The 23,948-nt window shown below is 46.4% G+C and overlaps 1 protein-coding gene across 1 annotated transcript; it reads left to right on the forward strand.

Moving 5' to 3' along the window:
- The first annotated feature begins 203 nt into the window (after positions 1 to 203).
- LOC114681633 (free fatty acid receptor 3) lies at positions 204 to 1,455 on the forward strand. The gene has a single exon (XM_028855231.2). The coding sequence runs from the start codon at positions 204 to 206 to the stop codon at positions 1,161 to 1,163; it is 960 nt and encodes a 319-aa protein (XP_028711064.1). The 3' UTR covers positions 1,164 to 1,455.
- The last annotated feature ends 22,493 nt before the right edge of the window (positions 1,456 to 23,948 follow it).

Consider the following 23,948-nt stretch of genomic DNA (forward strand, 5'->3'; position numbering starts at 1 on the left):
CTGCACTGGGTGAGGGGCAGCAAAGGCAGCAAGGCAGGAAGGCTGACCCTGCAGGGCAGAGGACGGGGGATGCCGTGGTGGGGGTAAACAGTGAGGGCAACCCTCCTGCCTGATGGGTCAGAGTCTCCTGGTGGGGGACAGAGGACTCCTCCACTCCCCACGCTACCTCCCTCTTCACCTCTGTCTCACTAGCATCTGTGGCCATGGAGATGAACGTCTCTGTCGGCCATCACTGGCTCTTCTTTTCCGTGAACCTGGTGGTCTTCCTCGTGGGACTGCCCCTCAACGTGCTGGCCCTGGTGGTCTTCGTGGGCAAGCTGCGTCGCCGCCCGGTGGCCGTGGACTTACTTTTGCTCAACCTGACCCTGTCGGACCTGCTGCTGCTGCTGTTCCTGCCCTTTCGCATGGTGGAGGCGGCCAGTGGCATGAGGTGGCTCCTGCCCTATATCCTATGCCCCCTCTCGGGGTTTCTCTTCTTCACCACCATCTATCTCACCTCCCTCTTCCTGATGGCTGTGAGCGTCGAACGTTTTCTGAGCGTGGCCTACCCACTGTGGTACAAGACTCGGCCACGGCTGGGGCAGGCTGGTCTGGTCAGTGGCATCTGCTGGTTCCTGGCATCAGGTCACTGTAGTGTGGTTTATGTCATTCAGTACTGGGGAAACACCACCCACAGCCAGGGGATCGATGCAACCTGCTACCTGAAATTCCGGGAGGACCAGCTGGCTGTGCTCCTGCCTGTGAGGCTAGAGATGGCTGTGGTCCTCTTTATGGTGCCCCTTTGCATCACGAGTTACTGCTACAGCCGGCTTGTGTGGATTCTCAGCCGGGGAGCCAGCCGGCGCCGGCGCAAGAGGGTGATGGGGCTCCTGGCAGCCACACTGCTCATCTTCTTCGTCTGCTTCGGCCCCTACAATATGTCCCACGTGGTGGGCTATGTCCGGGGTGAGAGTCCAACCTGGCGGAGCTACGTGCTCCTCCTCAGCACGCTCAACTCTTGCATCGACCCCCTTGTCTTCTACTTCTCATCCTCCAAGTTCCAAGCCGACTTTCAGCAGCTCCTGGGGAGGCTGACCAGAGGCTGTGTGCCGTGGACTCAGGAAGTCAGCTTGGAACTGAAGGAAAAGAACAGAGAAGAGCCGTCCAAGGAGTGTCCAAGCTAGCGAAAAGGATGGACCGGAGGAGGGGTGTGGAAGCATTGGCCCAGTGCTGGCCCCGAGATCTCCGGGGATCAGGAAGGAGTAGGCAGGGGTGTCCATGGGGCATTCATTCCCTAGCTCAGGAGAGACGCGACTCCTGGGACAGGCTGGAGACACAGCTGTCACTCGGCTCTCCCTGGACCTGCTCACATTCCCGACTCTCCATGGTGCCTCCTTCCCACCCTCTCACTCTGGGACTTTGAAATGGCGAGAGACTTCTCTGGAAGAGTGAGCCCAGCCTCTGCAGCGGCCAACTGTTTCAGTGCCTTCATCGGGGGAGGGGGCCGCCCAGGGCTGGAGCTGAGCTGGGGACCTGGGGTGGGGGAAGGGTACAAGCCACTGACTCTTGGCTCTTCAGAGTGGGAGAGACAGGGCTCCAGGGGGGAGGGAACAACCTGCCCTGGTGAGGGTTTTCCAGGGAGTTCCCACTGCTCCATAAATTCAGATCCTCTGGGACACTTATGAACAATGGCAGGCAAAGAGAAAAATTATCCAAATAAATTCCGTACCTGGCAAAAGTAAATGATGTTTCCACATCTTCCTGGCTTGGGTAATGTAGGTGGTGGGTGGAAGAACAGTCACACCGAGGGAGTGGGGCTGGACAAAAACACCCAGTCGCCTGCAGAGGAGCAGGGTCGGAGGAATAAAACTAACCACGATTTTATCCTTAAGATGTATGCATGTATGTATGTATGTATGTATGCATGTATGTATGTATGTATGTGTTTATTCACATTCAGTTGGCAGAGTGCTTACCCGGCAGGCACAAGCCCTGCTTCCCGTCCCTGGAACCACATAAACTAGATACAGTTGTGTCCATCTGTCCTCAGCAGTAGGGGAGAGGCGGCAGGAAGACCAGAAATTGAGGGTCATCCTCAGCTACCAGCCTGGGCACAAGAAACCCTGCTTAATCAAATTAAATCAAATCAAATCAAATAAATCAAGAAGCTGAGGAACTTGAATGAAAGCCTGACTTGAATGTGGTGGATTCCGGGAGGACGTGAAAGCTGGCATCGCAGGGCTTGCACAGGAATAGGAGAGCTGTTTTCTGTGGACAGAACTCAGGCTTGTTTGGGACATTCCTAGAAAACTTCGGGTTTACATCTGAGAGAGGAGCTGGGCCACGTGACTCAGGTCTTAAGTACCGGCTCAGTGCTGTTTTGACATTTAAAAAAATTATTATTGTATTCAAGTGTTTTGTCTGCATGTATGTCTGTGTGCCGTGTGCGTCTGGTATCCTCTGAGGTTGGTAGAAGGCACTGGATCCACTGGAACTGGAGTTACAGATGGCTGTGAGCCACCAGGTGGGTGCTGGAAACCAAACCCAAGTCCTCTGCAAGAGCAACCAGTGCTCTTAACCACTAAGCTCTCCAGCCCTTGTTTCGTTTTTGAGACAGCATCTCACTATGTAGCCCTGGCTGGCCTAAAACTCACTATGCAGACTGGGCTGGCCCTCACATCCCAAAGATCCGCCTGCCTCTGCGTCCTGCACCAGCACACACCACACCCAAGACTCACTATTGTGTTCGTTCGTTCATTCGTTTGTTTTTTCGAGACATGGTTTCTTTGTGCAGCCCTGCCTGTCCTGGAACTCACTCTGTAGACCAGGCTGGCCTCGAACTCAGAGATCCGCCTGCCTCTGCCTCCCAAGTGCTGGGATCAAAGGCGTGCGCCACCACCGCCCGGTCACTTTTGTTTTGTTTTTTTTTTTTTCTAAGACAGAATCTCTCTTTGCAGTCCAGGCTGGCCTCAAACTCTCCACCTTACTTAAACCAGGCCCCTGCCTACTGGGACAGCAGTCATGAGCCACTGCTCACGGCAATCTTAAACAACAACAAAGAAATCCCAGGCTGGTTGGGATCTCGCTGTGGAAACAAGACAGGGTCAAACAGGCCAGGCGAGCGCCATGAGCAGCGCGTGTTCTGTGGAAACAAGCTCACTTCTCTGCCCAGGCACCTTGGCGGAGAGTGAGCCACACAGGGGGCCTGGAGCAGATGGAGATGTGAGCTCTCCAATGCCCAACTGAGGGCTGACAAGCTCGAGAGGACAGGGCTCTGCTGCTTCCATTCCCAGACGCCTCTGCTCTCTCGGGTGTTTGCTGGGGAGTCTGCTTAGACCCTACACTCATCTTTCCCACACCTGACAGCGGTTCTCGACCTTCCTAACGCTGCAGCCCTTTAATACAGCTCCTCATGTTGTGGGGACGCCCAACCATAAAGTTATTTCATTGCTACTACAGAACTGTAATTTTTCTACTGTTAAGAATTGCAATGTAAATATTTGATATGCAGGATATCTGATATGGGACCCCCATGAAAGGGTCGTTCAATGCCCCCCTCCCCCCCGCCCCCAGGATCATGATCATCATCTTGAGAACCACTGTCTGAGAAGGTCTCCTGGAAGAAGTCTTTATCAAAACAATTCCCTGCAGAGGGCAAGAGGTGCATGCCTGTCAGGATCCTAAATTTAAGGCTAGCCTGGGCCACAGAGCAAGATCCTGTTTCCAAATAAAATTACAAGAGCTAGGAATGTAGTCTTGCCCTGGGTCATTTGCCCAGCAAGTATAAGACTCTAAATTTGGTCCTCAGCACAGCAAAATCAGCAAATAAAATAACTCTTGCTTATTCTTTGAAAAATAACCAGAGCATAGCTGTCCTGACCCACTATTCTATAAGACACCCCGCTCCCGGCGGCCTGCTCTCTAAGTTTTCTGAGGAGGACTCCACTTACCTTGTTTCAACTAACTAGCCTTTGCTTTACAGGGTATATACATTGACAGAAAGCAGGTCAGTGGCTGCTATGGGCTGGGAACTGCTAAAACGGAGATATAGGCCCCTGGGACATTATAGAGTGATGGGGAATTCTACAACCTGAGTGGAACTGGAATGTCAAGTCATGAGGCAAAACCACGACCTTAAGTGGATAAATATTCTTGTATGTAAGTTCAGCCACAGTGAGCTTGTGTGTGTATGTGTGCATTCACACATGTGTGCATGTAGGGAGAGTGTGGGGGAGGTGTATTTGTGTGTACTTGTTTGTGTGCACTCACACCTATGCACATGGAAGGGAGAAGTTGACAATCTGGTATCTTCCTGCCTAAAGATCTGAGTTCGATTCCTGGAACCCACATGGTGGAAGGAGAGAACTAAACTCCTCTGTCCTCCACACACAGACACCCCCTCCCACACCCCACACCCCACACCCCCACCCCCTACCCTCCCACCCCCACCCCCCACCCCTCCACCCAAATAAATATGACAATAAGTATTTTAAAGCTGAACTTAAAAAGTTCTGTCTTGTTTTACTTTCCAACCAGGCTGGCCCCAAACTCAGCATGTAGTCAAGGATGATCAATGTCTCCTGATTTCCCCTACCTCCGCCTTCAGAGGTCACAGGCTCCAACAGACCACATCCAGGAACAAAAAGCTTCCTATAAAATAGTGTGCTCGTTACCCAACCCTCGTGCACCTTGCAGTTGCAGGATATATATATTTTTATTTTAATAATAAATTTTAATAATAAAAATTTTTAAAAGGTTTAATAATTTTTTATTTTTATCTAAGTTGTGTAGTGGGCAGCTCTTCCAGCTTTAACTTTGAATCACTGCCCCTGGTGAGGCAGCCGGTAACTGCCTACCTATGACCTGCCCCTGGGGAGTGGTCCAGACGGGAGCCGTAAGATCCCAAGATCTGTGCATGCCAGCCCTCTTGGCTCCTCGTGATCCTGGATGCTGGATTGCAGACCAAGTCAGAGTACTCCAGAGAACCACGCTGGACTGTACCTCACCTCTCCTGGACCCCATAACCGACTCTTTTACTGGTTGTAAGTTACCCAGAAATAAACCTGTTTTTAAGTACCAGGTAAACTATGTGGAGTTGCCTTGTTAAATCCTCAAATTAAAGTTGTGTCTGTTTACTTATTTATTTTGGGAGAATTTGTGTGGGCACATACATGGAGACTCAAGCTGGTGACAGTGAGCTCTCTCCCTCACCATATGGATTCCTGGGGATGGGACCCAGCGGCCAAGCCCCAATGCAAGCCCCTTCACCTGCCGACAGCCATCCCACAAGCCCCTTGGTTTGTCTTTGTTTTGAGTCAGAATCTTCCTATATAGCCCCGACTGGTGCCAAACTTGTCAGCCTCCTGCCTCTGCCTCCCAGGTGCTGGGATTGCAGGTGTGCAGCATCAGACTGGTAGCTGTGTCTTGATTGCCTGAAAAAAGCCCCATGAAGGGACTGACCTAGACATAAGAGCCTGCGTAAGTCACTCTGTGATGACAGGCCCTGAAATCCACTAGCTGGGTTTCTCAGAACGCGTCCCCATTGTTAAGTGGGGCAGGGACCAGCGGACTTTTCAAATGCGTTCTTACCAGTCTCTCATCTCAGGAAGTCCCTGCCCACCCTGCAGTACAGAGATGGCCATGGAGGACACAAGCCTGTGTGTTCGTGTGTTTTGCTGTGTGTTCGTGTGTTTCGCTGTGTGTTCGTGTGTTTCGCTGTGTGTTTTGAGACAGACTCTCACTGTGTGACCCAGGCCAGTCTCAAATTCACAACACTTACTTCAGTGCCTTGGGTGTTGGCGTTATATAGGTATATACCTCCATGGTCAGCTCTTTCTTTCTTTCTTTCTTTCTTTCTTTCTTTCTTTCTTTCTTTCTTTCTTTCTTTCTTTCTTTCTTTCTTCTTTCTTCCTTCCTTCCTTCCTTCCTTCCTTCCTTCTTCCTTTCTTTCCTTTTTGAGGTAAACGTTTTTATTTTATATATGAATTGTTTTGCCTGTATCTATGTCTGTGTACCACCTGCATGCCAGGTGCCCATGGAGACCAGAAGAGGGCGTCAGATCTCTGGAACTGGAGTTATAGATGGTTGTGAGCTGCCATGCGGGTGCTGAGAATCGATCCAGGTCCTCTAGAAGAGCAGTCTGAGCCCTCTTGCCAGCCCCCATCTTTATTCTCTTAAGCACATGCTAATTTTACAAAGTAATTGGTTTCATTATGACATTGCGGACCTGTATGTAATGTCCCCACTTTTCCCTCTCTTTAGGTCCCCTTCTTTTTCCCAGGCAGTTTTCTTTTCACTTCTGTATCTTTCCCTTTTAAGATCTTGATTCGAGATATGAGGAGAAACACATAGTATTTGTGTTTCTGCGTCTGGCTTATTTCACTTAGTGATTGGTTCACCCATGTGGCCCTCTGTAGAAAGGCAGTACAGCCCCACCTCACCTGACCCCAAATGTCCTTCCCCGTTGATGTGATCCTGCCTTGCATTGTGACTGGGATTTACATGTCTGTATGTTCATTTGTCTGTGGGACTCTTCTTGCTGAACAAGGAGGCTTACAGTGGCCAGTACTGTCAGGTTGGAGCTCTAGCTCACTCCTTCATGGCCTGGGAAGCCCCATTCCTGCCTCCCCATCCCTTCCTACCCCCTCTGTCTCTTCTGTGTCTCTTTATCTCTCCAAACCCTGCCCACTCAGAGAGACTCCGAACAAAGGAAAGGCACCAAAAGCCCACTGCCGAATTCTTGGCAACTACAACTTCCTCCCTTGACGCCGCCAGCTATCCAAGTCCTCACCTAACCACTCAGCTTTTGACCATGCTTGGGCACAAACCCATCTTGTGACAGACACATCATCACCCCTTGCCTACAATCTATAAAATCTCCCTGCCTTAGTTTGGGTGTGACTTCTCTGGCCTTGAGCTCTGAAACCAGAGAACTTGCCCAGGAGTTGCTTTGCTTAATATACCCATTGTTATACTTTTAAAATTTGGCTTGATCTGGCTTACTACATTAGCTGAGAAACTTATTATGGGGGAGGGGGCAGAAAACTTATTAAATACTAGCTGTGATTTATCACCATGGCCATCCCTTAGTACTGTAAATCCCACAAGTCGAGAATAAGATCACTAACACAATTTAAAGCCAAATTTGAAGCAAGCTTTAATTAATACTGGCCAGGTTGGTGGACTCTGGTCAGGTCCTTTCCAGGGTTCCCAAGAAATGATTGGCCACAAGCCACATTTTGCAGAGGCTTAAAAAGTAAAACCACGACTGGGCGGTGGTGGCGCACGCCTTTAATCCCAGCACTTGGGAGGCAGAGGCAGGCGGATCTCTGTGAGTTCAAGGCCAGCCTGGGCTACCAAGTGAGTTCCAGGAAAGGCGCAAAGCTACATAGAGAAACCCTGTCTCGAAAAAGCAAAAAAAAAAAAAAAAAAAAAAAAAAAGGTAAAACCACAGGGCCACCGTATTTCCCATCAGTTTCAGTCAGGGGCAACTATATATCCTGATGCAGTTCCTGCATACCCCACCCCCTCATTCCCCACCCAATCAGAGGCAAGCATACATCCTGATGTATTTCCTGCTCATGTACCTCCCATCTACTCTCAGACCTGAAGTTAACCTGTAAGCTCTATCTGCTCTATCAGGTAGCTTCATGGGATTCTGGGAGTTGTTATTGAAAATTAACAACAAAGCCTCATGGAAAGATATGGCGGCCAACACGTACCTCAGGGCTACTTACCTAGAAAGTTTCCAGATGATGGTCCTGACCAAATCCCATCTTGCTCATTATTTAAAATTTTTAATTAACAGCCACATGTGATCAAGCACATGGATGCAATTGAGTCAAACAAACTTGTTTAGGGGAGTGAAAACATGTGGCTTGTTATCTCCCATAAACGTTAGCCTCCAGCATTTCAGGAACTGTCTGTCCTTGGCAAGGGACTTGCAGATCAGAGGCATTTTTGCTTCATGGATCTCTTAGGCATAGTAATTAAAACTTAAAATGTAACTTTGGCTTTCACACACTGACCAAGATAAATGGTAGACTAAAAGGGTGGGTAACCAAATGTTTGGATTATATAGGGAAGGGTAACTGGAAGAAGGGCAGCCCAGCCCTGGGCTAGAGAAGTATGGGTAGCGGGTGGGGTGTGTCAGCCATACCTGTAATGGGTAGGGAGTGAGGGAATGCTGGAGTTCAGGTCCGATTTGATATGTTAATAGACACCTCAGTGATTTGTCCCAGGTTTGACACCTAACACTCTCCAACTGGAAATGCCGCATGAATCTGAAATATTGATCTTTCTTCAGCAGAATCAGCCTCTTCCCTTCCTGTTTGCTGTCGCTGGCCAGCTAACCAATTGGAAGGAACGTCTTGGCCCAAGGGGTTGAGTTTTTATGGGGACTGTACATGACCCAATTATAAGGCGGGACCTCAGGATGGGTGCTCTCTTGGAAGGTGGACGAATGGGCAGTGAGATACAGGAGCAGCCATAGCTGGCGGCTTGGTTCAGGTTCCCCATCCCTTACTGTGATAACTGTGCATGGATTTTACTATAACAAACGGTAAAGAAATCTTTTGACTTCCTTCCTCACCTTCCATTCTGTATGAGAGACCCTGTAACTCTGCTGGCATGACAAAATGCTGTATGGTAAGCATTTTTTTAAAGTTGATAGTTAAAATTTAGTAATTCTGGGTGCTAGTGATAAGCATTTTGAATCCCCGCTAATGGGTTTCTCCACCGACACAATAAGCCAAATTAATAAGACCAGGTTTAATCTGAGCAAAGCACTCCCAGGTGATCTCGGGGAAGGAAAAGGAGAAATCACATGGCAGGTCTATGGACCGGAGCTTAAATACCCTGTAGGCGTGGTCTTGAGCAGCCCCGGGGGAGGAACCTCAGCTTGCGGCTTTCTGAGGGGCAGAGTTTGGAGGGGGAGGAGGAGGGCTGAGGCGGAGCCTCCAGTGACGCAGTTAGGATTCTCTGGACTCTACAGAAATGATACCATATACACAGGCACACTGGCCAGGGTCACGGCAGCCCACCAAGAGCTGGGGTCACAAGAGACATCACAATGTCTTCTGCTGGTGAAGTCCTTCTTGCTGGGGAAGGTCAGCCTTTTGTCCTCTTAGGCCTTCAACTGATTGGATGAGGCCTCCCCACACTACAGAACACACACGGCTTCTCCTCAAGTTCACTACTAATGTCACTCTTATTCTAAACTATCCTTACAGAAATGCCAGGGATCTAGCCAGGCATGGTAGCCCAGACAAGCAGACACATAAGGTCCTTGCTCTTCCTTATTCTAGTTCTAGTCTCCGTGAGACAGAGAAGGAGGAGCTCTGGGTTCTAGCCCAGTGGTAAGGTGCTTAGCAGCTTACACTGAGGCCTGGGTTTGATTTGCTGCAATGAAAAACAGTAAACCCTGGGAGAAAGTGTTTGCATACCATGCGGGACTCATTTGCATTTCCTCCTGTAATTACCCTTTTCTTATTTGACTTGCAAGAGTTTGTTGGAGATCTGCTGTGTAGAAAGACAATGTTCTTCCACGGTGTCCCAGATCCTCCGAGGGCTGGGGTCCCAGCTGATGGAGAGGTTGCCGACTATGCCAGAAGCCCTGAGTTCTCTCAGAAATCTCTTCTTTCCATATAGTTTATACTGTTGGGGTTTGTTGTACTGTTTGGTGGGTTGGTTTGGTTCTTGGTCTTGATTTTATTTTGTGTGTGTTTTTTTTTTTTTTTTTTTTTTTTTTTTTTGAGACAGGGTCTCACTATGTAGCCCAGGCTGGCCTTAAACTCAGTGGTCTGCCTCTGCCTTCTCAGTGATGAGATCAAAGGCGTGCAGTACCACACCTGGCCTATTTATTTATTTATTTATTTATTTATTTATTTATTTATTTATATTAGACAGGTCTCAGGAAGCCCAGGCTACTCTTGAGCTTTACTATGTAGCCAAGTTTTGTGTGTGATCTCAAATTAGTCATCCGTTTTTTAAAGTAGGTTTTGTTTCTTTAAGATTTATTTTCCTTTTCAGTTATGTGTATGTGCATGTGTGCTTGGGGCAGGGTTGCACATAGGTAGGTACAGTTCCCACAGAGTCTAGAGACTTCCGGTCCAGTGACATCCAGGTCTGTCCTCTGCGGCTGGTGGCTGAGCTGTGAGCGAGCCAGCCCATCTCCACTGTTTGAGATCCCGGCCCTGATTTGCCTCAGTGGTGGACTGTGACCTGTGAGCTGAAATAAACTCTTCCTCCCCTGACACGCTGCTGCCAAGAGTGCCTATCACAGCAACAGGAAGGAAAGAGAACCCTGACCGAGGTCGGGCAGACAGTGAGGCAGAGAGAGACGCGGTCTGGGAGGTTAGCAGGGCTAAGGGTTGCCTCACTCAACAGGATGACGCGATCCTCCCCTTCAGCAGTGCTTCTGTCCGACCCGAGGAAAAACCATTACCGCCACTGTCTGATTAAAGCAAGCTATATTTAGAAGGGCCGAAGGGACCGGCCCGACGGCTGTCAGGGTTTCAGAGAGCAGCCCCTCACTGGCTTTTGAGGTTCCTTTTATGGAGAAGGGTTAGGGTTGAGAGAAAACAACTGTGGAGATAACTAGCTGTTAGCACCTGGTCAGGGCTCAAGGCTGCCTGTGGGGTGCACAGTGCAAGAATTCGTCATGTAGAAGGGCAACCATCAAGGTAGCAGGAAAGATACATTTTCAGTACATTGTCTCTCACAGGTTCAGGAGTTTAGCAAGGCAAAGGGGTGGGTATACATCATGGGGTCACAAGTTCAGCATAGCTTGAAAAACATGGTTTGCACAATGCATTAGGGCTAGGAAACGGAAACTTATTCTTGTAAGGTATGGAAACTTAATAACAATGAGGCTCCTTAACAACAATGTAACTCCTGTTTTGGTTTTACATTACCTGTAGCTTATTTGTAGAGGTAGAACCCCCCAGTGAGGGGCGTGGCTCAGTGGTGGAGGCCCTGCCTAGAATCCCCCAGTGAGGGGCTGGGGTGTGGCTCAGTGGTAGAGCCCCTGCCTAGAATCCCCAGTGAGGGGCTGGTTTTGTGGCTCAGTGGTAGAGCCCCTGCCTAGAATCCCCCAGTGAGGGGCTGGTTTTGTGGCTCAGTGGTAGAGCCCCTGCCTAGAATCCCCCAGTGAGGGGCTGGGGTGTGGCTCAGTGGTGGAGCCCCTGACTAGAATCCTCCAGTGAGGGGCTGGGGTGTGGCTCAGTGGTGGAGCCCCTGCCTAGAATCCCCCAGTGAGGGTCTGGGGTGTGGCTCAGTGGTAGAGCCCATGCCTAGAATCCCCAGTGAGGGACTGGGACATGGCTCAGTGGTTGAGTATTTGCCTAGCATGCATAAGGTCCTGAGTTAAATTCCCTGCCCCACAAAACAAACAAACAAACACAATCCATGAGGCAGGAAACATTTTCTGGGAAAAAGGAAAGAGATTTTCAAGAGCAACTGCTCGAGAAGAACTGAGTTCTGCTATAATTTGTCTCTTGGGCATGCAGTATCTCTGTCAGTATCCAGTGAACCTCATGGCTGTCTGGACCACGGCACTGCTCACATCAGAGCTCTGACAGCAAACCTTGGAGCGTCTCGGCCAGGTCTCACTACCACCTTTGCAGAGTGAGTTCTGAGCCAAACACAAAGATCCAAGTTTTAAATCCGTGGCCCATTTCCAGCCTTTCACTGTTCGAAAACCAAGTGAAATCTCAGAACTATTAATACATTGCAAGCAGCACAACTCCTTATTTCCTGTTAAGACTATGACATGGACCTGTAATTACTGTGTGGTTTTGGTAACTTCGTTTTCACAGTTATCACTTTTTCTACAAACTGAGCATTAGAAAAAAAGGGAAATGGTTGCTGGAGAGATGGCTCAGTAGTTAAGAACACTTGTTGATCTTGCAGCAGACCCAGGTTCAGTTCCCAGCATTTACATGGTGGCTCACAGCCCTCTATAACTCCAGTTCTAGGAATTTGGCACCATTTTCTGGCTACCATGGGTACTACATACACATGGTACAACATACATGTTGGCAAAGCACCCATACACATAAAATGCAAAATGGAAGTGGTCTAGATTGTGTTAGCCCCTGAGAGACATTGGTAGGGTCATTGGCCATCTTCCCTTGGGCTGGCACATTCAGGGGCCTGCCTTGGTCCCAGGGCTTTAAAAGTTATGGACTACCTATACTCTTTTTCCACACTTGGCAGCTGTAGTTGAAATGGAGTAAAGAAACCATGGAAATGGCTGCTCCTGCTCAGGCTTCTGTCTCCTCTAAGCGGCCAGCAGGAACCTAAAAGCAACACACCCCTTTCCCCACTGAGCCATCTCGCTGACCGTGTGTTTATAAGACAGGGTCTCCTGTAACCAAGGATGACCTTGAACTCCTGACCTTCCTGCTCCACCTCCCCAGTGCTTCGAGGACAACTCTGCACCATCATGTCCGTCTCCAATACAGCTCTTCCAGTTTTTACTTGATCTTTAAATCTCCTGGCTTTTGCTTTGATCAGCTAAATGTTGTATTAGTTGCCTTCTTGTTGCTATGACAAAATCCCCGAAAAGAAGCAACTCCAGGGAGGAAGGGTTGACTGTGGCTTACAGTTTGAAGGAGTACTGTGTATCGCCTTAGGAGAGACTTGAGGCAGGAGGGATAGAAGGGTACAGGACAGGGGGCCAGCAGGTCCCAGCTGCATCCACAGCCAAGTAGCAGAGGGAGTGAACAGGAACTGGCTGGCTTGTAAAGAATCAAGACTCACTTCCTAGTACCCCTCTGTTAATCCTAAAGATGGGAGGAGAAAGACCAGCGACCCCGGTCATCCTGGCCAAATTAACCAAAGCAAGCAATTCGTTAAAGCAAACTTTTTTATTCATGTTCAAGGACTGCCTCCCACTAAGGCAGGGTTCAAGAGGTCAGCATTGGGTGTGAGGAAGTCAAGGCTTTTATAGCTCAGGGGTGGGGGTGGGGTGTCCAAATGGGGGATTTGGCAGGCAAAATGGGTGAGGTTACAGGAGCAGAGCATAAGCCTAGAAAGTTAGTCCTAATGAACTCCTGAAACAAAGATATGATTGCAAGGTGGGCATACAAGGTGGTCATAACAACAGGGAGTCATAGCAAGGTAGTCAGTTATGGGGGTCATATAATCTTCTGAAACAAAGATAAGGTTGCAAGGTGGCTATAAACAATTTTTTGAGACAAAAACATGTTTGCCATTCCGGGAGCAGGCAGTGCAGAACCATGTGTAGTTGAGGTTACAGCTGGGGCACAGCCCAATCCTTGAGAAACAGAGGTTTATCATAAGCAGGAACGGACCTAGTCTGACTTTTGAGCTGAAAATAGAGAAAGCCAGGCTGGTTCCTCACCTCCTCCTCCAAGGAGGCTCCATCTCCTAAAGGCTCCACAGCTTTCCCAAATAACACCAAACACACAAGTCTGCGGAGAACACTCCACATTCAAACCACCACAGTCTGATATGCTCAAAGGTTTCAAAGGGGACACTCCACTCTCCCAGTGTTTGCTACTGTCTAGTGCCCGAATCTGAAGTTTAGGGATCCATCAGGCACGAATCTGAGCAGATTCCCATCTGATCCCATGAACAGAGTCCATTTCCCATCAGAGATGCTAATGATGTTGCACCTTGTTCTCCAGTATCCCTGGTACCTTCATTTATCCAACCAGAGGTTCAAACTCTGCATCTGAGGCTCATGGTACAAGAAAGAGAAAACATGGAGAATTGCTTAGCATGTGGCCTGGGTCTTCATGTCCAATACACATGTGTGGAGGTCCTCACTGGGCTGTGCTAGTGCCATGACTTTTCAACTGGTCCTGGCTGCTCAGCTTCCTTCAATCCTTGGAAAATCTCCAAGCTGCCCAATGTCTTATCATTAAGGCCCTAAATAAGCCAAACTTGGCTTTGGTTGCTGCAATTAAGAACCAGCACTCTAGGTCTGCCCTGCTATGATAAGCTAAGGAAGTCTGCACTGGGCAGAGAGTTATGAACCCATTAGCGTCAGAAAAACAAGACAAGATTTAAACAGCAACGAGATGCTGCAAGACAGGCATGCACCGGCCGGCTCTCCCAAGCCATATGACCATGAGTGTGCACTGCGGTGAGTTTGGTGGCTAAGCCCTGTTCTTTTATTCAAGAGAACAACGTGGAATGCGGGGCCTGGCTGGGCAATGTGTGGTGTGTTGCCAGGCATGGTAGTGTTAAATCTGAAAATTGCAAGGAGAAAGACCAAATCCATGACTGTCTGGTTAAAGCTAGTTTTAGTTTAGAGGTGCACCCCGGACTGGCCAGCCAGCTGTCTCACCCTATGTCAGAAGTTTAGAGAGCAGCCCCAGATGAGAGGAAGACAAGGCTTTGATAGCTCAGGGGTAGAGGGTGTCCAAATGGGGGGTTTGGTGGGCAAAACAGGATCAGAACATAAGCCTAACAAGTTAGTCATAATGACCTCCTGAAACAAAGACATGATTGGCATTCCGGGAGCAGGCAGTGCAGAACCATTTGTAGTTAAGGTTACAGCTGGGGCACAGCCCAATCCTTGAGAAACAGGAGTTTAATCATAATCATAAGTCTGTCTTTATTATAAGATGGCTTCTAAGCCTAAGATTGAGGCAGGCTGGTTCTTCAGCAGCACACACCTTTAATCCTAGCACTCAGGAAGCAGATGTAAAAGGATCTTTCTGGAGTTCAAGGCCAGGGGGGATAGAAGGTGGTGAGATGGGGGTGAGGAGAGGGGGATTGGGGTGATGGTGAGATGGGGTGGGGGCATGGAGGTGGTAGGATAGCAGTGAGGTACAGAGGGAAAGGAGATGGGGTAGGGGTAGAGGGTCGGGAGATGGGGGTGGAAGAGTTCAAGGAACTGGAACATTTGTAGGAGACTCTCGCTCAGAAAAGGAAAAAGCTTAATGAAGTCTGCTGCTGGCCAGAGGGAAAGCTTGTCTCCCCAAAAAGGATTCCACGCAGTTCTAACAGCTTGTCAGAAAACTTTGTGGGAAAGGCAGAGCCAGACTGTGATGGATCAGTGATGGACAGGACCACACCCTGAACCAAGATTGCTTAGGATACCTCTGCACAGGAAGAGGAAAGTGAGTGATGATGTGCACCTGTGATCCCAGAACCCAGGAGGCTAAGACAGGAGGAGTAGGAGTTTGAGGCCTGTCTAGTCTACATAGCAGACTCAGTTGAAATAAATAAGTAAATAAAGCTGTGGGGAAGAGGAAGAGACGGTCCAATGGCATAAGTCAGTGAAAATCAGATGAGAGCTGTTTAGTGGAAAGAGCAAGCAGTGTATAAAGACAGAGCTGCAGAGGAGAGGGGGATGCACACACATGAGCCCTTCTATCAGTACCCCCAGGGTTCCCCATACTCCAGCACTAACAGGTGATGGGGATGTCATTCTGTATGCTGTGAATATGTGTTGCTCTGATTGGTTGATAAATAAAGCTGTTTGGCCTATGGTGAGGCAGAATAAGGTTAGGCAGAACATTCTAAAGAGAGAGAGTGAGGAAGGAAGAAGAGAGCAGAGGAGATGCTGCCAGCCACTGCCAAGAGATGTCAAGTAGAACTGAGAAAAGACACCAAGCCATGTGGCTAAACATAAATAAGAATTATGGGTTGGTTTAAGTGTAAGAGCTAGTCAGTAATAAGCCTGAGGTAATGGCCAAACAGTTATAATTAATATAAGCTTCTGAGTGATTATTTTATTAAAGGCTGCAGGACTGTGGGTGAGAGATTTGTCCTGACTGCAGGCCAGGCAGGACACAGGAAAACTTCCAGCTACAAATGGTGCCCAGACATGGGGCAAGAATTTCCACCCAAAACCTGAGAAAGCTTTAAAAAAGCATTCTAAAATGGAGCCAAGAGCAGCTTCCTAGTTGTGTTTCTCAGGAAAGCTGTGATACAGAGATGCTGTGGCATGAGGACTTGAGCTACAGTATGGCGGGTTCATGGCGTGTGGGCTTGAGTGCAGCAAGGCAAATTCCCACCACAATAAACAGAGGTGTCTCCAAGCTGCTCAGTATACTGTGTGATGGATATAGCTTTTGCTAATACAAAAAAATAAGTTTCTTGGCTACATACTGCTTTAATGGAGGCATAGACCCACTGCTTCCGAGAGTTGGTGGTGCACATGGCTCCCAGAGCCAGAGTTGGTAGAGCTGGTGGTAAATGTACCATCACTATGTTGGAAAGCTGAGGTGGGTGGAGCCAGCAGCCAAAGTTGCCATTTCAATCCCAGTAATACTGCAGCTTAAAGCAATAGATTCACAATAAAACAGATTCAGATGAGATAAACCTATAAACAGTTTACAGTATGTATAAAAATATACATAGGCTTGGAAAAGAGAGGGAAAAGAATACAGACAGTTATATAAAGAAATAGAAAGTTAAAAAAATAAAGTCTTTAAAGAGAAAGTAAAAGAAATATAAAAAATAAGCCACATAAAGATGGAAATCACACAGAGAGTCTGGATTGTGTTGTCTTTTGGATTTTAACTGCAGAAAGACATTTGATTATAAAGGCTGCTGAATTAAACCAATATATATTTTAAAGGTATCTTGACTTCAAAATTTGGATCTAAGGATATGTTGCTTTGGAAAAGAGGTTCTGCTTTTGTTTCTACAGAATATGAGAACCTGTGGATTTCTTCCAGGCTAATATGTTTTGACCAGCCAAGACCCTCTGAAAGGTCTCCGATGAAACCATATCCCAGACGATCCAATATCCAGAACAGTTTCAAGGCAACTGGCTCAGACAATGCAGCCTCACAGACTACTCCAGTCAGGACCTGATCATAATTCTTAATTTTCTCAGGATCCTCATAAGAATACAGCACCCTCTATCAGGAGGAAGTAGCCTAGAAAACTACACACACATTCCCAAAAAATGGATTATGAATGTTTGTCTTTATTTAGATTTTAGTTATAAATTGTTATTGGTCATAGTTAATATCTTTCTAAAAGAAGAAAGGGAGATATCATGATATAGAAATAGAGAATATAGATATGATAGAATAAAAGGGTGGATTGTTGAACCTATTTTTAAAGAGCAACTTAAAATATTTTACATTGGTTTAGATTTTAGTTTATTGACACAAATTTAGAGTTGATTTTGTTATACTATATATATACATTTCTATTCTTGTTTAAGATACTATGTTTATGTAACTCATTTAAATTGTAATGTATAATTAAATACAGCTTAATTATTAGTCATCTATGATAATCAAACTTACAGTCATGTTAGTTAAGATTTTTAGGTATACACAGATAAATTTCAATTAGGTAGGTAATCTTCAAACACTTCAAAGACCTACAGAATATGGCATTTAAAATTTTTTAAAACTTAGACTTTCTGGACAATGAAACACATCTGTTCCTGCCAGCACCAATTTACTTCAAAGAGAAAGATGGGAGTCGAGGACACTACATATGGAGTTTATCTTCTTCTTGGCAAAAATAGCCATTTGGGCAAGAAACTGTTCTTGCCTGGACTGCTTGACAAAGTTATATTGACTGGGCATGCAGGACCCATAGGAAGCTGACCACTGAACTTTGCAAGGCAAGATGACCCTTCAGATTCATGCTTTGCAGAAGAAACTTCCAGACATTCTGCAGGACACAGAGAAAAGTAACTGAGAGACTCTAGACCTATAGGCTGAAGATGGATGGCCCAAAGTTGGAGAGGAACTTTGGATGACTGTCCAGGCAGGCAGCTGTCTCTATCATTCTAGACTTTAAGAAGTTGCTTACAATGCTCTTCCTGTTTCCTTAGGTAATATTATATCCTTCTTGGGTCTTTGATGTAGTTGAAGATTAGATAGTTATTGTTGGTTAAACAGTACACTGCTCATGGCTGGCCACCGCCCGCGGCAGCCATGCCAGCAGAGGAGAGTGCTGATTGGAAGAATACAGCTGTGGTTACCTTTTTAGCGCTTTATTGGGAGAGAACGGGAGAGAGGGAGAGAGAGAGAGGACAGACGGAAGGAGACAGTGGAAAGAGAAGAAGGGGGAGACAGAGAGGGAGAGAGAGAGAGAGAGGGAGAGGACAGATGGAAGGAAGGAACAGAAAGGAAAGAGAGAGGGACACAGAGGGCCCACCTGCTTTTTAGCCTGGGACGCCATCGCAGGCTGATGACGTAATTAAGGACAGAATCCTTACAGTTATTATTATGGGTTTTTTTGTTTATGATAAGAGATAGGGTAGATATGAAGCCTTAGACTCACAAATATAGAATAGATAGGATATCTTCTTTAATATTTCCAAATACAAATAGATTAGATATTGTAACTGTAATTCTTGCTTGATAACTGTTTTGTTATATGTAATTTTACTATGTTAAAGTTAAAGCCTTCCTTTTTGCTTAGACAAAAAAGGGGAAATGCTGTGGGATAATGCCCTTGTACACTGGTTTAATAAAATGCTGATTGGCCAGTAGCCAGGCAGGAAGTATAGGCGGGACCAGCAGAAGAGGAGAATGCTGGAAAACTTCCAGCTACAAACAGGTCCAGGAATGAGGATTGGTTTCCTGTGGCTGACTTTCTATTGTAGCAAGATGTCCTGGCCAGTGGGATCTTCAGCAGAGACCCTAGAAGGGGGAATGGCGAATGAAGGGACAAGAGACACAAAGAATTGACAGCAAGACAGTAGTCTGATCAAGCTGCAAATTTTCATTTTTCTCAGGTGGATTTTATAGTAAGCAGACCAGGAAACTTTCTTTGGGAAAAGTTCAGGGGACTGTCCAGTTGCCAAGCAACCCAACCAAGCAACCTAACCACGAAACATTGTTACTAATGGTCAGTGTAGCAGAAAGATAAGGAAATGTTATTTTCTAATAATTCAGGACTTGTCCAGGCATGTCAAAAGTTTCTAGTTAGTGGTTCAGTACTGGACAACAGAAACTTAACTCAGGCACGCAATATGGCATAACTCTTAAAATTGTCCTCAGCAGCAAGATGGCCATAGATGGATAACATGAAGTTGGACATGCAGCGGGCAGTGGAGACAGCAGCATTGCCCAGGATGGCCTCATGGAGGAGGAGTCCATTGAGACACCTGCCCACAAGGAGAGTGCATTAGCTGCTTTTCTGGTTCCTACAGCAAAATATTAACACAGGCCGGGCGGTGGTGGCGCATGCCTTTAATCCCAGCACTCAGGAGGCAGAGCCAGGCAGATCTCTGTGAGTTCGAGGCCAGCCTGGGCTACCAAGTGAGTCCCAGGAAAGGCACAAAGCTACACAGAGAAACCCTGTCTCGAAAAACAAAAACAAAAACAAATATATATATATATATATGTATATATATATATATATATATACACACACATTAACGCGGACAGAAGCAGTTTATGGGAGGAGGAATTGTTCTGGCTCACAGTGTAGACGGCACAGTCTGTCATGGTGGAGAAGGCATGGTAACTGGAGGTTCGGGTTATGGCTGCAGGAACTTGTGGCTTGCTCACAGCATGGCCCAGCAGGAAGCAGCGAAGGAACTTGGTGCATTATGGGACCTCTTTATTCCTCTTCCCAATGCAGCCACACTGAATAAATATTCTTTCTCTGCCTTTTGCTGTTGCTGGCATGTTGACCAGCCTGTTGAGGGTAAGTGGCAGGCTCTAGTTGGTTGGGGCTGCCAGATTCTAGGTTTTCAGCCTAAGAACCGATGGCATTAGCTGTGCTGGCTGGTTTTTGTCGGCTTGACACTGATCTAGACACGTGTGAGAAGAGGAACCTCAACTGAGAAAATGCCTCCATGGGCCAGTCTGTGAGGACATTTCATTGATTAAGATTGACTTGAAAGGTCCAGCCTACTGTGGGTATACCACCGTTGGGTCCATGTTTCAAGATGTTATAAGAAAGCAGGCTAAGCAAGCCAGTAAGCAGCATTCCTCCATGCCCTCTGCTTTAGCTCCTGCCTCCAGATTCCTGTCTTCAGTTCCTGTCCTGACTTCCCTCTGTGAGGGATCTTGACATGGAAGTGAAAGTCCAATAAATACCTTTTCCTCTCCAAGCTGCTTTTGGTCATGGTGCTTCTCTCAGCAATAGAAACCCTCAGATATTAACTGTGGATATTTATGCTTGCCTTTATCTTCATTGGGTGATGCCTGTGTTGAGATTTACTTTTAAAAAATTCTATGTCTGTGTGTGTATGTATGTGTGTTACACCTCATCCATTATGCACCATGAGGAAAGAGAGAGGTGGGCCCCTGAAACAGCAAAGCCTTTAATAATTCACCACACAAGGTGGGTCGATGATCAATCAGGGCTGCAGGACAAGGAATCGGGTACCTTGTTTTTCCTAGCAGCCTGAGCAGGAGCTGAAGTGAGATTTATAAGCACAGAATTGCTAAGCCACCTCTCTAGTCCTGTCCTTGGGATCCTTATCTTTTGTCCTTTGTTTCTACAGTACCTGGGGATGCACACAGAGCCTTTCCATAGGCAAGTGTGCTTTATCTGCCCTATGCTTCCCGCTCAGAACTTTCTTCACAGTAGCAATTGATCTGTAGGGAAAGGTGAGTTTTCCATGCAGCTGGACACCCAGTGTCCCTTCCTAGAAATTCTACCTACTGCTGAGAGCAGTATCCCTTCCCACAATCCTCTTCCACTCAGCAAATTAAATCCCACTTCCACTTCCCCCTCATCCACTGGACATCTTTCTGCACCCTGACATGGTTATGGGGGCCCATGCGATCCCACCAACTGCCTGGCCCTCATTCTCCTATCATAGCCCTTATTCTGGCTCCTCATGACCACTCTGGCCTCCTTGGCTGCTTTGGACACACTGTGGTTCAGAGCTTGCTGTCCCTATGCTGTAGATGTCCCCAGACAGCTTCTAGACCCTACCTCACATCCTCTGATATGTTTGAAATGTGCACTGTGCCTCCCAGGTTCATAGATTCGAGCACTTGGTCCTCAGTGAGGAATGTTATTTGGGGGGTTGTACAACAGTCAAGATGGGGATCATGGTTTGCAAAGGCGTGCCATGACCGTGGGCCTGTAAGAGTGATAACCCAGCCTTTCTTCCAGTCCCTTGGCTGCTTCCTGCTGGGCCATGCTGTGAGCAAGCCACAAGTTCCTGCAGCCATAACCCGAACCTCCAGTTACCATGCCTTCTCCACCATGACAGACTGTGCCGTCTACACTGTGAGCCAGAACAATTCCTCCTCCCATAAACTGCTTCTGTCCGTGTTAATATTTTGCTGTAGGAACCAGAAAAGCAGCTAATGCACTCTCCTTGTGGGCAGGTGTCTCAATGGACTCCTCCGCCATGAGGCCATCCTGGGCAATGCTGCTGTCTCCACTGCCCGCTGCATGTCCAGCTTCGTGCCATCCATCTATGGCCCATCTCGCTACAACAGAAAGTCAGCCACAGGAAACCAACCCTCATTCCTGGGCCTGTTAGTGCTGGAGTATGGGGATCATTGGGGGGTACTGATAGAAGGGCTCATGTGTGTGCATCCCCCTCTCCTCTGCAGCTCTGTTTTTATACACTGCTTGCTCTTTCCACTAAACATCTCTCATCTGATTTTCACTGACTTATGCCATTGGACCTGTCTCTTCCTCTTCCCCACAGCTTTATTTACTTATTTATTTCAACTGAGTCTGCTGTGTAGACCAGACAGGCCTCAAACTCCTACTCCTCCTGTCTTAGTTTCCTGGGTTCTGGAATCACAGGTGCACATCATCACTCACTTTCCTCTTCCTGTGCAGACGGAGTCTGTTTCTATGATAGGGATGCTCCATTTGCCCATAGTGTTCATGGCAGCAGACACTTTACTGATGGACATAGGCTGTCTGTCATCTTTTAGTGTCTCAAAACAGCAAAAGAATAGACCAAACATACCACGATGGATATATTTATTTGAGCACATGGAAAAGTCCACCATGAAATAATCAGTAGATGTCAATCTTGTAATAGGACATTTCTCTCTCACCTGCCAGTTTCCAAATAACCAATTCAGAGGCTGAATATAATATAAATGCTCGGCCAATAGCTCAGGCTTGTTACTAACTAGCTCTTACATTTTAAGTTAACCCATATTTCTATTTATGCTTTGCCACATGGAGAGACCTTTATTAGCACAGCACATTCATCTCCTGCTCCTTCTGTGTCTGGCTGGCGACTCCTGACTCTGCCTTCTCCTTCCCATCATCCTTAATTTGGTTACCCACCTATACTTCGTACCTGGCTACTGGCCAATCAGTGTTTAATTAAACTAATTTGAGTGACAAATCTTTACAGTTACAAGAGGATTATTCCACAGCATTTCCCCCTTTTTGTCTAATTAAAAAAGGTTTTAACTTTAATATAGTAAGATTATATACAACAAAAACAGTTACAATATCCAGTCTATTTGTTTTTGATAAAATCAGAGAAAACATTTAATTATCCATCCTACCTTGGTGAGTCCAAAGTTTTATATCTAATTTACCCTTTTATCATAACTAAGAAAAAAAATTATAACTATGAGTATCTAGTCTTCAACTCCATCAAAGACTCCAGAAGGATGAAATATTACCTAATGACAGGGACATCAGGCTGCCTGGACAGTCACCCAAAGTTTCTCTGCAACATTGGAGCATCCATATTTGGCCTGCGGGCCCAGCATATTTAACAAACCTTCCTGTGAAACGGAATTTTGAAGGACTGTCCTACCCTGTCTTGGCAGAGTTTGGTGGTCACTGTTTTTGCATCCTGCTGGTTCAGTTTAGACAGTAACTGTCAGCAATTGAGGCCAGAGCAGTTTCTTTGTCCATATATAACTAGTTTTTGCCATAAAGAAAACAAAATCCATATGGAGTTTCTTTGATGCCCATCATCTTCTCTGGAATACAATGGTGCTGCCAGGAGCAGATGTGCCTCACTGTCATGAAAAGTCTAAGTTATTAAAACATTTGAAATGCCATATTCTTTAGGTCTTTGAAGTGTTTGAAGATTAACTATCTATCTAAAATATATCTCTGTATACCTAGAAAACCTAACTAACAAGACTATAAATTTGACTATTATAGATGACTATTAATTTGTACTTCTTAATTATACATTACATTTTAAATGAGTTACACAAACACAATATCTTAAACAAGAGTATAAATATACACATAACAAAATTAACTTTAAATTTGTATCAATAAACTAAAATCCATACCAATGTAAAATATTTTGAGATTAACAGTTGTTTTTGTATTAAAGTAGATTCAATAAACTACCCTTTTATCCTTATTTCTATATCTCCCCCTTTTTCTTTTCAGGACAAGATCCCTGAATCTAATCTCCTTTGTTTAGCATTTTTCCTGACTGTTATCCATAACAACTTGTAACCAACCTCCTTAAAATGATGATAAATATCCATAACCTATTTTTGTGGAATGTGAGCATAGTTTTCTAGACTACTTCCTGTTGATTGGGGGCTCTGGTAATCAAGAAAATTTAGGATTATGGTCAAGTCCTGACTGGAGAATTCTATGAAGCTGGATCATCTCAGCCAGGCAGAAGTCATTCTGGATGCAGAACTCAGAGGAAACTGCAACAGAGGCACTCTGAAATGTTGGATCATCTGGGCAATCTGTTCCCATTGGAGATTTTTTTCAGAGGATCTTCCTCAATTAAACATGATTTTTTGCCAGGCGTTGGTGGCTCATGCCTTTAATCCCAGCACTCGGGAGGCAGAGGCAGGCGGATCTCTGTGAGTTCGAGGCCAGCCTGGGCTACCAAGTGAGTTCCAGGAAAGGCGCAAAGCTACACAGAAAATCCTGTCTCAAAAACAAAACCAAAGAAAAACATGATTTTTCTTTTTTCCTTTTTCAGTTTTTTTTTTTTTTTTTTTGAGACAGGATTTCTCTGTGTAGTTTTGGTGCCTATCCTGGATCTTGCTCTGTAGACCAGGCTGGCCTCGAACTCATAGAGATCTGCCTGGCTCTGCCTCCTGAGTGCTGGGATTAAAGCATGTGCCACCATTGCC

This window comes from Peromyscus leucopus, chromosome 1 (assembly GCF_004664715.2).
Source record: "Peromyscus leucopus breed LL Stock chromosome 1, UCI_PerLeu_2.1, whole genome shotgun sequence".
Classification (NCBI taxonomy): domain Eukaryota; kingdom Metazoa; phylum Chordata; class Mammalia; order Rodentia; family Cricetidae; genus Peromyscus; species Peromyscus leucopus.